The sequence below is a fragment of the Punica granatum genome, chromosome 2 (genome assembly GCF_007655135.1).
Source record: "Punica granatum isolate Tunisia-2019 chromosome 2, ASM765513v2, whole genome shotgun sequence".
In the NCBI taxonomy this organism is placed as follows: Eukaryota; Viridiplantae; Streptophyta; class Magnoliopsida; order Myrtales; family Lythraceae; genus Punica; species Punica granatum.
This window is the reverse complement of record NC_045128.1, coordinates 40,140,763-40,153,932: the sequence shown is the minus strand read 5'-3', so window position 1 is coordinate 40,153,932 and position 13,170 is coordinate 40,140,763. Positions and strand designations below refer to the sequence as shown.

At 42.0% G+C, this 13,170-nt stretch overlaps 2 protein-coding genes across 3 annotated transcripts; both read left to right on the top strand.

Moving 5' to 3' along the window:
• On the top strand, positions 1-2,165 carry LOC116197099 (probable E3 ubiquitin-protein ligase RHC1A). Of its 2 annotated transcripts, none has more exons than XM_031527123.1 (2): positions 1-156; positions 979-2,165. In XM_031527123.1, exon 2 carries the CDS (start codon positions 999-1,001, stop codon positions 1,911-1,913), a length of 915 nt encoding a protein of 304 aa, XP_031382983.1. In that variant the 5' UTR covers positions 1-156; positions 979-998; the 3' UTR covers positions 1,914-2,165. The 2 variants fall into 2 exon arrangements, with proteins under 2 accessions (XP_031382983.1, XP_031382984.1); XM_031527124.1 differs by having other exon boundaries at positions 14-156; positions 989-2,165.
• Positions 2,166-2,696: 531 nt separating this feature from the next.
• On the top strand, positions 2,697-11,209 carry LOC116197097 (transcription elongation factor SPT6 homolog). The gene is made up of 17 exons (XM_031527122.1): positions 2,697-2,896; positions 3,006-3,107; positions 3,754-3,874; positions 4,106-4,184; positions 4,286-4,439; positions 4,527-4,662; positions 4,824-5,070; positions 5,210-5,410; positions 5,521-5,640; positions 5,748-6,134; positions 6,259-6,366; positions 6,461-7,240; positions 7,734-7,875; positions 7,960-9,134; positions 9,241-9,450; positions 9,808-10,291; positions 10,382-11,209. Exons 1-17 carry the CDS (start codon positions 2,866-2,868, stop codon positions 10,852-10,854), a joined length of 4,950 nt encoding a protein of 1,649 aa, XP_031382982.1. The 5' UTR covers positions 2,697-2,865; the 3' UTR covers positions 10,855-11,209.
• The last annotated feature ends 1,961 nt before the right edge of the window (positions 11,210-13,170 follow it).

Here is a 13,170-nt window from a genome sequence, read left to right as displayed (position 1 = left end):
GCTCTATCTGTTCTGTTTGGTCTGTCGGGAAAATAACATTAACTGACCAGAAAATTCCCAACACCTCAATACCATCAGCTCGGCTTTAGGGTTCCTTCCATCATCTCTTCCCCTCTTTCTCTTTCTGCGCGATCATAAGTCCATTCGGATCCAAAGGTAATTCTCGGGCAGCCGCTCGGCCTTGCATTTCCCTGTCGGTTTTCTCTGTTCCTGCGGAATCTATCTCAATTGGATCGAAACCTGAAACCTGCCTGCTGTGATTGCTTGTCTGATCTGAACTGCCTGAAATCTTGATTTCTGTACGTTTTGAGCTCGATAAATTAGATCTGAGGTCTTCAATGTAGTTGCGAATGCGGTTTCTTAATGATTAGGCTTTGTCTTTTTGGGGAATGAGCATCATTTGACATTTTGAGGAGCTACGAGGTTGCAATTGCATGCTTCATTGCTTCCTGATCAGTGAATGAGTTGGGCAGACATATGTATTTGGTTTGGTGGTACTTTGGGAGCTATCCTAGAGCTGCTGGTGATGAGATTATTGCAAGATCTAAGCTTGGGTCGAGTGTTTGACATTTTTGCCGTTCTGCCGCAGTTGATGATACTGCTGCTATTTTCTCAATTACCGAGAATTTTCATATTCCGAAGATGTACTGAAACACATCAATGCCTGCAGTATCAGTGTGCGTTGTCTTTGATTGAGATTACTCCGAAGGTTGCTGTCAGTATGAGTTATTTTAATGGGAGGGGTAGGATGAGCTTATTCACGCTATAATTTTATTGCTTCGGAAAGCTAATGATTTCTTTCTAATTTTCCTTAGTTGAGGATGCTGCAGGATATTTTTTTTTTGGGGGTATGATAGAAGCATTCATTTACTGTTTAGGTGATTTAGCAGCCTAAGTATTGCCAACTTATTTCGGTTTATGCATATTTTTCTTCTATTGTATGCCCTCATGCTTAAAATATTAATTAATTCTGTGAAGGGACACAAAGAGGGGAGAGGATGTCAAGTGGGAGAAGCACCCATTGGTGTTACCAGTGCAGGCGACCGATAAGGTTGCGGGCACGGGACACAGTTTGCCCCAGCTGTAATGGAGGGTTTATTCAGGAACTTGATGACATGGCACACAACCCATTCGATTTCTTCGGAGCTGACCACTCTGCGGATCGGGGCCAACAGTATGGAGTCATGGAAGCATTCTCGGCTTTGATGGGGCAGCAATTGGCTGAAAGAGGTCATTTCCATGACTCGAGGGGAAGATCAGACTTCATTCCCGAACCCAATCCCGCCTTTGGTCCTCTGCTGATATTTGGAGGTCAAATCCCTTTTAGATTATCAAGAAACGGTGGGTTCGAAGCTCTCTTCAATGGAGTCCCTGGAGTTGCTGTGACAAGGAGTAATGGGGGAGATTACTTCATCGGTCCGGGACTGGAAGAACTGTTCGAGCAGCTCTCTGTAAATGAGAGGCGAGGTCCACCCCCGGCGGCAAGGTCCTCAATCGAAGCGATGCCCACCGTCAAGATCTCGCAGAGGCATCTCCGATCCGATTCACACTGTGCTGTGTGCAAGGAGAAGTTCGAGCTCGGTTCAGAAGCGAGACAAATGCCCTGCAACCACTTCTACCATTCAGATTGTATCATCCCGTGGCTGGAACAGCACAACTCGTGCCCGGTCTGTCGCCAGGAATTGCCAGAGAATGGGGCGGGAAGTGGCCGCACCAGTTCGAATTCGAGCAGGAGGGAGGGCCAGGGAAGGAGGAACCCATTATCGTACCTTTGGCCGTTTCGATCATCCAGTTCTAGTTCGCAGAGCAGCGGGACCAACAGGAGCAACTCGACGCCTGTGAGGGAAAGTAACCATCAGACTGTGCAGGAAAGTAACCATCAGACAGGTTATTCGGGGTGGCCTTTCGATTGATTCGACGTGTGTTGTATTGCGAATGCGATCTCACTTCCATTCCCTGAGCAAGCTATTTAGGACGATTCGATGGGGTGGATGTGTTTTGATGTATCGGTGTCCATTGTTCAAAAAGCGTGTTGGGTGGTTGCATGTTGAGCTAGCAAGGTCTTGTCTTCTACTACTTGCCCTGCTGTAAATGACTCTTTCCTCCTCCTGTATCGAGGCTTCTGTTTATAACACTTGCAAAATAAAGGGTTTTTCACCATCATTTCCGAATGGTAGGAAGTGACGATATGCTTTCTAGCATCTACGTCGGTTGATCGGGGTATGTTTGTGCAGTTTGGTGTAGACTGTAGTTATATCTGTATCTCTGGCAATGATGAGTTTGCAATCACAACTGCTTTGATCACCTGTTGCAGAACCAGTCTGATTCGTCAATGGAGTCAGTCGGCACCACAATCTTGTCGTCGGCTCTTTGACAAAATTCTTGTAGAAGCCACAAAAGGCACAATTCGCCTCGAGTTTAGGTTGCTGGTGTTTATACTGTGAACTGACCTACGTATGACTCGCTTGGAGAGATTACAATAACTGGCTCGGACGTTACCGCCTTACTCCAAAGGAAAAATTTGAAAATCTAGCCCAATATTGGAAACTGCCTATTGGGCCTCCATTGTGGCCAAATGGCCTCAATGTTCATCAGAGACCCATTACAAGCTCGGTCCAAAACCGACCTAACTGTACGGAACCGTAAAATCGCGCCCCGAGCAAATCTGTCGCCGACCCGAGCTCACGAAGAGCACAGCCAGAACTCCCTCCCTTTCCCTCCCACTCGTCGAATATATACATACAGACAGTCAGTTCCCAGCTCCGCCAAAGGGCTCGTCGATATCTCTGCTTCTCAGTAGCTGTGTCGATCTCTCTCTTCGCGTTCCTCCGTTTGCCCTGACTTATCTTCTTTTCCACTTCAGCCATGGGCAAGGCCGTCGTCTCGGACGAAGAAGGTGGTTCTCCGCTGCCGATTTTACTCCCAATCCCAGCAATTTTTTGCTCGCCGGAATGCTGCGGGATTTTGCCCTATCTTGATGCATTTCTCGGCTTTTCGTGCTGCAGATGAGTACGAGGGAGGAGAGGAGGAGAGGGAGCCGCTCGAAGATGACGAGGAAGTTGGAGGCCGAGATGTTGATGATGATGATGAGGAGGACGAGGAAGAAGGTACCTTTCTCTGAGTTTCCGCTCTAGGTTTTCTTTTCTCCATCTTCTCTGCATTTACCTTGTTGCATACAGCTTCTTTCTCGTTTTTCTTCAATTTTTGTTCAGCTTTCCCGGAGGTCGATGGGTCGGTTACGTGCTTAGGGTTTGATGCAATTAGATGTAGGGTTTGACATGATTTTGGGTTGGTATGAGTTTTGCTTCAATCCTTGACTATTTGGTTCCAGTGCTTCGCACATAGAAATAGTCGGTTTTAGGATTTTTGTGCGTGTAAATGTTAGGGTTCTGCTGTTCTGGACATGGGGATCACTTGGAACAATTTCTTTGTTCTTTTTCCCTGTTAATGCTTTTCTTGTTGAGGCTGCTGTGCTAGGTTGCGTAGTTTTTGGCCTTTTGAGTTGCTTTTGATTAACCTCACGGTTCAGAAACTTTATTTTTATTCCACTTTTACTGCTTATAATATGTCAAATTTTGACTTCAAATCGCATGGCAAGGAATAGGAGCCAAAATAATCCCATGTACTATATCACTGCATTTTGGTCGTTCCACCATTCTGCATGAAGCAGCTTACCGGTTGATGCCCTCTTGAAGTTCTCTGTGTTCGTTTCAGATGTAGGCTGACATGTGTACATGTGTTTTGTTATTCCAGATGGGCAGGATGAATTTGAGAAGGATGGGTTCATTGTCGATGATGATGAAGAAGAGCCTGATGAGGAGGAAAGGGAAGACAGTGATAATGAGAGGCAGAAAAAGAAGAAAAGAAAGAAGAAGTAAATGTTTCAGTTCATTTCTTATATGTGTCATGCACCTCCCTTAATCGTGCTAAAGAATAGCATGGTAACATGGGTCACAAAGCGTTGAAACCACCTATTGAAATAGCCTCTAAGTATTCTTGTGGCTGGAAGCACAAAATATGATGATTTCTGATGCTTTCCTATTTACCACTTTTATCTTTATTAGTGACTAGTTAGTACTCAAGATACAACTTTACCTGTTTGCAGGGAGGAATATGTCCTTGATGAGGATGATTATGCACTCCTCGAGGACAATAACATCACTGGCTTTCACCGTCCGTCAAAGGTTGTGAATTTGCTGTGTAGAATTCCTTACCACTGCTATCTTAATTTGAAAGTATTCTGGTTAATTTTCTGGAATCTAAGCAAATATTCCGATCTTCTTAGGAGAGTAAAAAGTTCAAACGTTTGAAAAAAGCTCAGAGGGATAGTGAGGAGGACCAATCTGGGTTTCCTGATGAGGATGAGTTTCTTGGAAGTGGCAAAAGTGGAAGAACAGCAGAGGAAAAGCTCAAGCGCAGTTTATTTGGTGATGATGAGGGTATAAATTATATTTGTCCTTGAAAGCTTCTGGTATACTGTATCATAAATCAAGGTACAGGCATTAATTGTCAGGATAATCTTGTAGGTATCCCACTTGAGGATATCGCTGAAGAGGAAGAGCAGATAGAAGAGGATGAGGATGGAGACATTGGGGAAGATGATGAGATGGCTGACTTTATTGTAGATGAAGAAGAAGTTGATGAGAATGGAGCGCCGATTAGGTATACTTCTAATCTCTTTGTTATTGCAAAAAGAGTATCTTTTGCTCTTATATATATACGTACATATATATTATGTATTTTGTATTTTCTTGTTACATATAAGCTATTCTACATTTTTTTTTTGTTTATTACAAGTAATTTGTTCATTTATTGCTCTGCAGAAGGAGAAAAATTAAGAGAAAAAAGTCTAGACAGGCCCCTGGAGTGTCATCATCTGCGTTAGAAGAAGCTCATGAAATTTTCGGTGATGTTGACGACCTCCTGCAGCTCCGTAGACAAAGCATACAGACTAGTGAGACGAGAGAAGCAAGACTAGAGGATGAATTTGAACCAGCGGTTCTGTCTGAAAAGTACATGACCGAGAGAGATGATAAGATTCGGGACGTTGATGTTCCAGAAAGGAAGCAGGTTTAAACACCGATGATACTGCCGTATCTTATATTCTATTTCTTTTAAATTCATGCAGGACTTGTATCGCGTAGATACTCTGTTGGTGTTAGACATTACTTGCGCTGTTAATCACACGTGCATAATTTTCTTAATGCAGATATTGGATGAGACTGTCAATATACGAATGGAAGAAGAAGATTTCAAAGCGGAAGCATCCTGGATATATGCTCAACTTTATAAGACTGAGCTTTCCAATGTTTCAGCACTGCTGGTTGGCAGGACCGAGGATGAGATCAAAGAGATATATACTGCAGACATCTTGAGATTTTTGAATCTACAGCATGTTCAAAAGTTAGATGTTAGTATCCTTGGTTTCTGGTGGCAGTTATTCGAGGTGTTTGTATTGATGATTTATTGCAGTAACTGCAAGTGCTCCAACTATAGTTTTAATGGTGTTTATTGCTTTAGGTACCCTTTATTGCTATATACCGGAAAGAAGAGTGCCTAAACCTGTTGAGGGATCCTGACCAGAATGAAGGTGATGATAGGGAAAGCATTGAGAAAACACCAACATTAAAGCGACACAAGGTATAGAAATGTGTGACTCTGCAGCTGTTTTTTTTGTTTCTAAATTATATCATTGGTCTATCGCCTGAGAAGAACCCTGCGACTAACTGTTGTAATGCTTCAAGCAGTTACTTTGGGCAGTTCATGACTTGGATCAAAAGTGGCGTTTGCTTCAGAAGCGGAAGGCTGCTCTTCAGTTGTATTACAATAAACGATTTGAAGAAGAGTCTAGACGGGTGTATGATGAAACAAGGCTTGGCTTAAATGAACAGATTTTTGAATCAATCAATAAAGCACTTGGGGAGGCCTCATCAGAAAGGGAGGTTGATGATGTCGATGCAAAATTTAACCTACATTTCCCTGCTGGTGAAGTTGGCCTTGATGATGGACTATATAAGAGGCCCAAGAGGAGGTCACAATACAGTATATGCAGCAAGGCTGGACTGTGGGAGGTAGCAAGGAAGTTTGGCTGCAGCCCGGAGCAGTTTGGGCTGCTGGTATCTCTAGATGCCACTGTAAGTATGTTTTGTTTAAGATACCAGTACTTAAATAAGTATGGTCTTAAATATATCCTACTTCAGGCATGCATATAAAAAGCTTCGTTATATGATCTAATAGAGTTTTTCATTCATTGTGAAGGCGGAGGAATTAGAGGATCCGAAAGAAACTCCTGAGGAGATGGCTTCCAATTTTACGTGTGCCATGTTCGAAACACCACAATCCGTCCTTAAAGGGGCGCGCCACATGGTATGCATTGATAATAACGTTTAGTATTTGTGGCTTGCTTTATAGTCTCTTTTTTTTAATTATCTCATGCCAATCCCAACTGAGTTAATTTCAGGCAGCTGTTGAAATCAGTTGTGAGCCATGTGTGCGGAGGTATATTCGAAGTGTATTCATGGATAATGCTGTGGTATCGACAAGTCCAACACGCGATGGTAATCTGACCATCGACTCTTTCCATCAGTTTGCCCCAGTGAAATGGTTGCGTGATAAACCATTGGGGAAATTTGATGATGCGCAATGGCTTCTCATCCAGAAAGCTGAAGAAGAGAAGCTTCTTAATGTTTCTATCAAGTTACCTGAAGATTCGCTGAAAAAGTTGATATCTGACTGCAAAGTGTATTATCTTAGTGATGGTGTGAGTAGATCAGCTCAGCAATGGAATGAGCAGAGAGAGCTGATACTGGAGGATGCACTTCATGGTTTTCTTCTTCCATCAATGGAGAAAGAAGCAAGATCCTTATTGACCAGTAGAGCAAAGAATTGGCTTCTAACCGAATATGGTAAGGTACTCTGGAATAAAGTTTCAGTTGGACCTTATCAGCGGAAGGATAATGATTTCAGCTCTGACGAAGAAGCTGCACCAAGGGTGATGGCTTGTTGTTGGGGTCCCGGAAAGCCTGCAACCACATTTGTGATGTTAGATTCTTCAGGAGAAGTGCTAGATGTGCTTTATGCAGGGTCTCTTACCTTACGGTCTCAAAATGTTAATGACCAACAGAGAAAGAAAAATGACCAGCAGCGCGTTCTAAAGTTCATGACAGATCACCAGCCCCATGTTGTCGTTTTAGGAGCTGTAAATTTGTCATGCACACGGCTGAAGGATGATATCTATGAGGTATGCTCATAAAAAATGGCCTTCACACTTCTTGCAATTTTATTTTTTTTTAAATTGAAATTATCCTGCAACTTCTCTTTGCCCATTAAAATATCTGTGGAAATCTTCTTTTTATTTTTGTGCAATTACTCAATTTTATATTTCCAAAGAATAATCAGAGTGCTTATAAAATCGACTAAGTTTTTGTTAAATTTAGATGAGTTGAAAGTCATTTCGTTCTCGAATCTGGTTGTTTGGAGTTTTCAACGTGGGATCAATTTTGACATTTAAATTGCATGTACAAGATGAATCTCTTGTTTTCTTTTCTTTTATTTTATTTTTGTTGAGGGGGATCCTGACGACCACACAAACCCTTAGAAACAGATTACTATGAACCTCTTCATGAAGCCCACACATGAGTTGTGTTGCTAATAGCCTGCCTTCTCGGAACATTTTCTCTGTCGCTTGCTTTGTGTGTTGACGATGTTATAATGCCGTATTGTGACTTTTGTAGATCATCTTCAAAATGGTGGAGGAAAATCCTCGAGATGTTGGTCATGAGATGGATGGCTTAAGCATTGTATATGGGGATGAGTCTTTGCCTCGTCTATATGAAAATTCTCGGGTTTCATCTGACCAATTGCCAGGACAACCAGGTAAGAAAACCTGAAATTTCCATTGCCTTATTTTCAATTTGTCAATGAATAGGAAGTAATTTCTTATTTATTATGCATATGTAGGAATAGTTAGACGTGCTGTGGCTCTTGGACGCTATCTTCAAAACCCTCTGGCAATGGTGGCAACTCTATGTGGACCAGGGAGGGAGATACTCTCATGGAAACTCAATCCCCTCGAGGGTTTCCTCACCCCTGATGAGAAATATAGCATGATTGAACAGATCATGGTAGATGTCACGAATCAAGTTGGGCTGGATGTCAACTTGGCTGTCAGCCACGAGTGGTTGTTTGCTCCACTACAGTTCATATCGGGGCTCGGCCCCAGGAAGGCAGCATCTTTACAGAGGTCCCTTGTGAGAGCTGGAGCAATATATATTCGGAAAGACTTTTTAAAAGTACATCAGGTCGGAAGAAAGGTGTTTATGAATGCTGCTGGCTTCTTGCGGGTGCGGCGAAGTGGATTAGCTGCTAACAGCAGTCAGTTCATAGATTTAATGGATGACACTCGCATACACCCAGAATCTTATGGCCTTGCCCAGGAATTGGCCAAGGATCTTTACGATCTCAATGTAGAAGGTGATGCGAATGATGATGAGGATGCTATGGAGATGGCAGTAGAATATGTGCGGGATCACTCGAAGTTACTGAGAGGGGTCGATGTTCGTGCATATGCAAAGAACAAGGGCCGTGAGAACAAGGTGGAGACTCTCTACGACATAATTAAGGAATTAATGCATGGATTCCAGGATTGTAGGAAGCAGTATGAAGAGCCGAGTCAAGACGAAGAGTTCTACATGCTTTCAGGTGAAACAGAGGAGACCCTTGCTGAAGGGCGAATTTTGCAGGCCACGGTCCGCAGGGTGCAGGCTCAGAGGGCAATTTGTGCTCTTGAATCTGGCCTGACTGGTGTGCTAATGAGGGAGGACTATTCAGATGATTGGAGGGATATTTCGGAGTTGTCGGATAGGCTGCATGAGGGTGATATCCTCACATGCAAGATAAAGTCGATACAGAAGAACAGGTATCAGGTGGTCCTAGTTTGTCGTGAGACAGAGATGAGAAGCGATCGGTTTCAGACTGCAAGGAGCGTTGATCCCTACTATCGCGAAGATCAGAGTAGCTTGCAGACTGAGAAGGAAAAAGCTCGCAAAGAGAAGGAGCTTGCTAAGAAACATTTCAAGCCTAGGATGATTGTTCATCCTCGGTTCCAGAATATAACAGCTGATGAAGCAATCGAGGTTCGAGTATTGTTTTATACCTTTCATTATTTATGGTAATTGGAGACGTTTGAAGGTATGTTTTCTTGTTTGGCGTGTCTTCATCTGTCTCTTTATACTTGGACAGTTCTTATCGGACAAAGACCCTGGAGAGAGCGTTGTTCGTCCTAGTTCTCGAGGGCCTTCCTTCTTGACTTTGACTCTGAAGGTTTGTGACGGGGTCTATGCTCACAAAGATATTGTTGAAGGTGGAAAGGAGCACAAAGACATCACCAGTCTGCTTCGGATTGGGAAGACTTTGAAAATTGGGGAAGACACTTTCGAGGATTTGGATGAGGTCAGTTATGGTCTATCTGCTAACACACTTCCTGACTGACAATTTTCTTCTAGCTCCATGCATTAATCGATGTTGGGGAGAGATTCGAGCTTAGACTTGTCGCTTGTGTGCTTTGACATATGAAGGGTTTAAATATGCATAAGCCTCAACCTTTGGTGTAGAGCTCTTTCTCTTTTTCTGTTTCCCCCCGTTTTTTGGTTGCATTATGTGCGCTTACTGGTATAAAAGGAAAAGTCTTGCTTAGACGTGGTCTACAGGGTCTAGCCAAGATTTTGCTATTGAAAAAATTGCTTCCTACATCATATCGATGCTAATGGTAGACTGGGATTGAAAGATTTATTGATGCTTGTTGTACAGGTTATGGATCGATATGTCGACCCCTTAGTGGGTCACTTAAAGGCAATGCTGAACTATCGCAAGTTCAAGAAGGGTACCAAAGCAGAAGTGGACGAGCTCTTGAGGATTGAGAAGGCAGAGAATCCCATGAGGATAGTGTACTCGTTTGGGATTTCCCACGAGCACCCAGGGACTTTCATCCTCACCTATATAAGGAGCACTAATCCTCACCACGAATACATTGGTCTCTACCCAAAGGGCTTCAAGTTCCGAAAAAGGATGTTTGAAGACCTAGATCGGCTTGTTGCATATTTTCAGAAGCACATTGACGATCCTCAGCATGATTCGGCTCCTTCGATCCGGTCAGTTGCTGCGATGGTCCCAATGCGGAGCCCTTCAACTGGCGGCTCATCGGGTGGATGGGGTGGCTCGGGCAACGAAGGTGGCTGGAGAGGAGGCCAATCTTTTGATAGAGACCGATCCTCTACACCGGGATCCAGACCAGGTATGAAAATCTTGTTGAGGTTATTATATTAAGCTTTATTAAGCACCTTAGTACAACCTTTGGCTAATATTTGTTTGTGAATTTATATAGGCCGGAATGATTTTAGAAACAGTGGTGGTAGAGATGGGCATCCAAGTGGAGCTCCTAGGCCATATGGTGGCCGTGGACGTGGACGGGGCTCCTATGGTGGTGGCAGAGGGAACAATAGCGGGAACGACCGTCAAGATTCTGGGTACGATGCACCGCGATGGGATTCGGGCAACAAGGAAGGAGGTGGTGGTGATGGGTGGGGAAGCTTCCCTGGTGCCAAGGTCCAGAACTCACCAGGGAGGGAGGCATTTCCTGGTGGTTGGGGTGCTGGTGGCAGCGGGAGCAGTAGTGCTGATGGAGGTGGGGGTGGCTGGGGGAGTGGCGGTGGCGGAGGTGGTTGGGGCGGAGGCGGAGGCGGTGGAGCTGATGATAGCAGCGGAGGTGGAAGTGGCGGAGGCTGGGCTAGTGGTGGGGGTTCGAAGAGGTCTTCTAATGAAGGGTGGTCTGGTGATGGGGGCGGCAGCGGTTGGTGACACATCCCGAAGAGCTCAGGGAGTGGTGGGATTTTGAAGATTGCTGAGGGATGGTCTGCCTTGGAGACCTCTCTAGTTTTTGGTTACCCACCCGGCTTATGGTTTGCCGATGGGGGGCCTCTAATGATGTAATGAATGAACGAGCCTTGTCTAGGATTAGTTAGTAAGGGGACGCCTTGCCGTCTCGTCTGAATCATGTAAGCGCGCTTTCTTAATTAATTAGTCAATGATTAACTTTTGTTTTTCTTTTTGGCTAGCAAAACTCTGGAATGGATCAATCCATTGGGAAATGCTCGAGTCAATGAGCTTCCGGTATGACTTTCTTTTTGTATATAAATATTACTGGTTTAGTTTTTTTAAGTAAAATTTTAGAAACTTATGTTTGAAAAATGAAAATTCGAGAGCGCCAGAGTGAGTGCCACGTAAATAATCATTTGTTATCAAAATGCGTTTGTAGTATGAATTTGACATGCTAAAAGCAACTATACATATAAAATGGATTTAACTTCCCTTGGGAGTTTTTTCTTGTTAATGAGTGCTTATGGAAGCCAATCAAATGTGTCACGTCTCAAATTGTCAATAATAAAATAATAAAAATTTATTATTTGATAATAAACTTATTATTTTGAAAATAATAAGAAACTTGTTATTTTGGAATAAATTTATCATTTTGGGTTCAGGATGAGTACTTGATGAATTTGTACCCCCACATGGACAACTAACTTTTTCGTGGCGAGAACAACTAACTTTTTTGTGGCGAGATGGTGTTAGAACCCATAAAAGTTCTGAAGGTCCCGGGTTCAAAACCCAAAAAAATAATGTGGGAGTCGTTCGCCGGAGTTCATTTAACGCGGAGCGTGGTGGGCCCAGGATGAGTACTTGATGAATCCGTACCCTCACACGGACAACTAGTTTTTTGTAGCGAGATTAACAAGATTTTTGTTAAATAACAAGAAATTTATTTTTTTGGAGTCTTTATAAAACCTAGCTTCTAAGGAGCCTTCGTATATTAGCAACACTCATATAAAATATAAGAGTAAACTAGCAATTTCGCCCATGAAATAGTCAATTTGCACCAATCGAGCAATTTCGCCCATGAGATAGTCAATTTGCACCAATCGAGTCCTTTGCATGAAATCTGCATTAACAATTTGGTCCCTTGCAACATTAATTTGGTCTCTTAGAACATCAATTTAATCCCCAAATATCAATTTAGTCCTTTAGAACATAAATTTGGTCCTTTCATAACATCAAATTAGTCATTTGGAACATCAATTTCGTCTCCTATTGATGTAAATTGGGGGACCTAATTAATGTTACAAGGGGTAAAATTGATATTATGAAAAGACCAAATTGATGATGTAAGGGACCAATTGATGCTTGGGAACTACATTGATGTTAAGGGACTAAATTGATATTCTGAGGGGCCAAATTGATGTTGACAATGACTACTTTGATGCAAATTTCCTGCCAGGGATTGATGCAAATTGATTATCTCATGGATGAAATTGCTAGTTTACTCTAAAATGTAATGGACATTAGAAGAAATGACTATATATAATAGAAAAAGAGACTCATTAAAGAAAAAGAGACAACCCAAAAAAAGTTTTTAAATATTTATATATATATATATATATATATATATGAAAGCAAAGTATGAGGTCGAGTCGGTCAAATAGCCTAAGAACGTTTCGTTTCTCAATGAAATTTTCTTGATTTTTGAGTTTTTAGAATTTTAAAGGGCAAATTACAAAAAAAAACTCAAATTTTGTAAAATGTCTCAGTTTTGTCATAAATTTTGTTTTGTAACAAAAAAAATCATAAGTTTTCTAAAATGTCTCAAAAATGACCTCCGTTATAACTTCCGTCAATTTTTGCCTACGTGTGACCTACGTGGACTATTAAAGGGACCCACTAGCCTACGTGTGACCTACGTGGACTGTTAAAGGGACCCACCATCAGCAGCAAAAATTGACGGAAGTTATAACGGAGGTCATTTTTGAGACATTTTAGAAAACTTATGGTTTTTTTTGTTACAAAACAAAATTTAGGACAAAATTGAGACATTTTACAAAACTTGAGTTTTTTTTTGTAATTTACCCAATTTTAAATTATCTTTTATTATGAAATTAGCAAAAAAAAATTTCAAAAAAATTTTCGATTATAATATTCCATTTAAAAATGAACGAAAATATAATAATTTTTTTGATATTATAGTGATCTCTAATTGAAGGCAATATGAGTTTTATGAATGGAATTTTCTAGATTTTTATTTTTTTTATTTTTTCTGAATTATTTTAATAAAAAATATTTTTA

Coding starts and splice junctions, on each gene's coding strand:
- LOC116197099 (XM_031527123.1), top strand. CDS start 999: ATGTCAAGTGGGAGAAGCACCCATTGGTGTTACCAGTGCAGGCGACCG.
- LOC116197097 (XM_031527122.1), top strand. CDS start 2,866: ATGGGCAAGGCCGTCGTCTCGGACGAAGAAG. Junction 4,440..4,526: donor TTTATTTGGTGATGATGAGG/GTATAAATTATA, acceptor ATAATCTTGTAG/GTATCCCACTTGAGGATATC. Junction 5,071..5,209: donor ATGTTCCAGAAAGGAAGCAG/GTTTAAACACCG, acceptor TTCTTAATGCAG/ATATTGGATGAGACTGTCAA.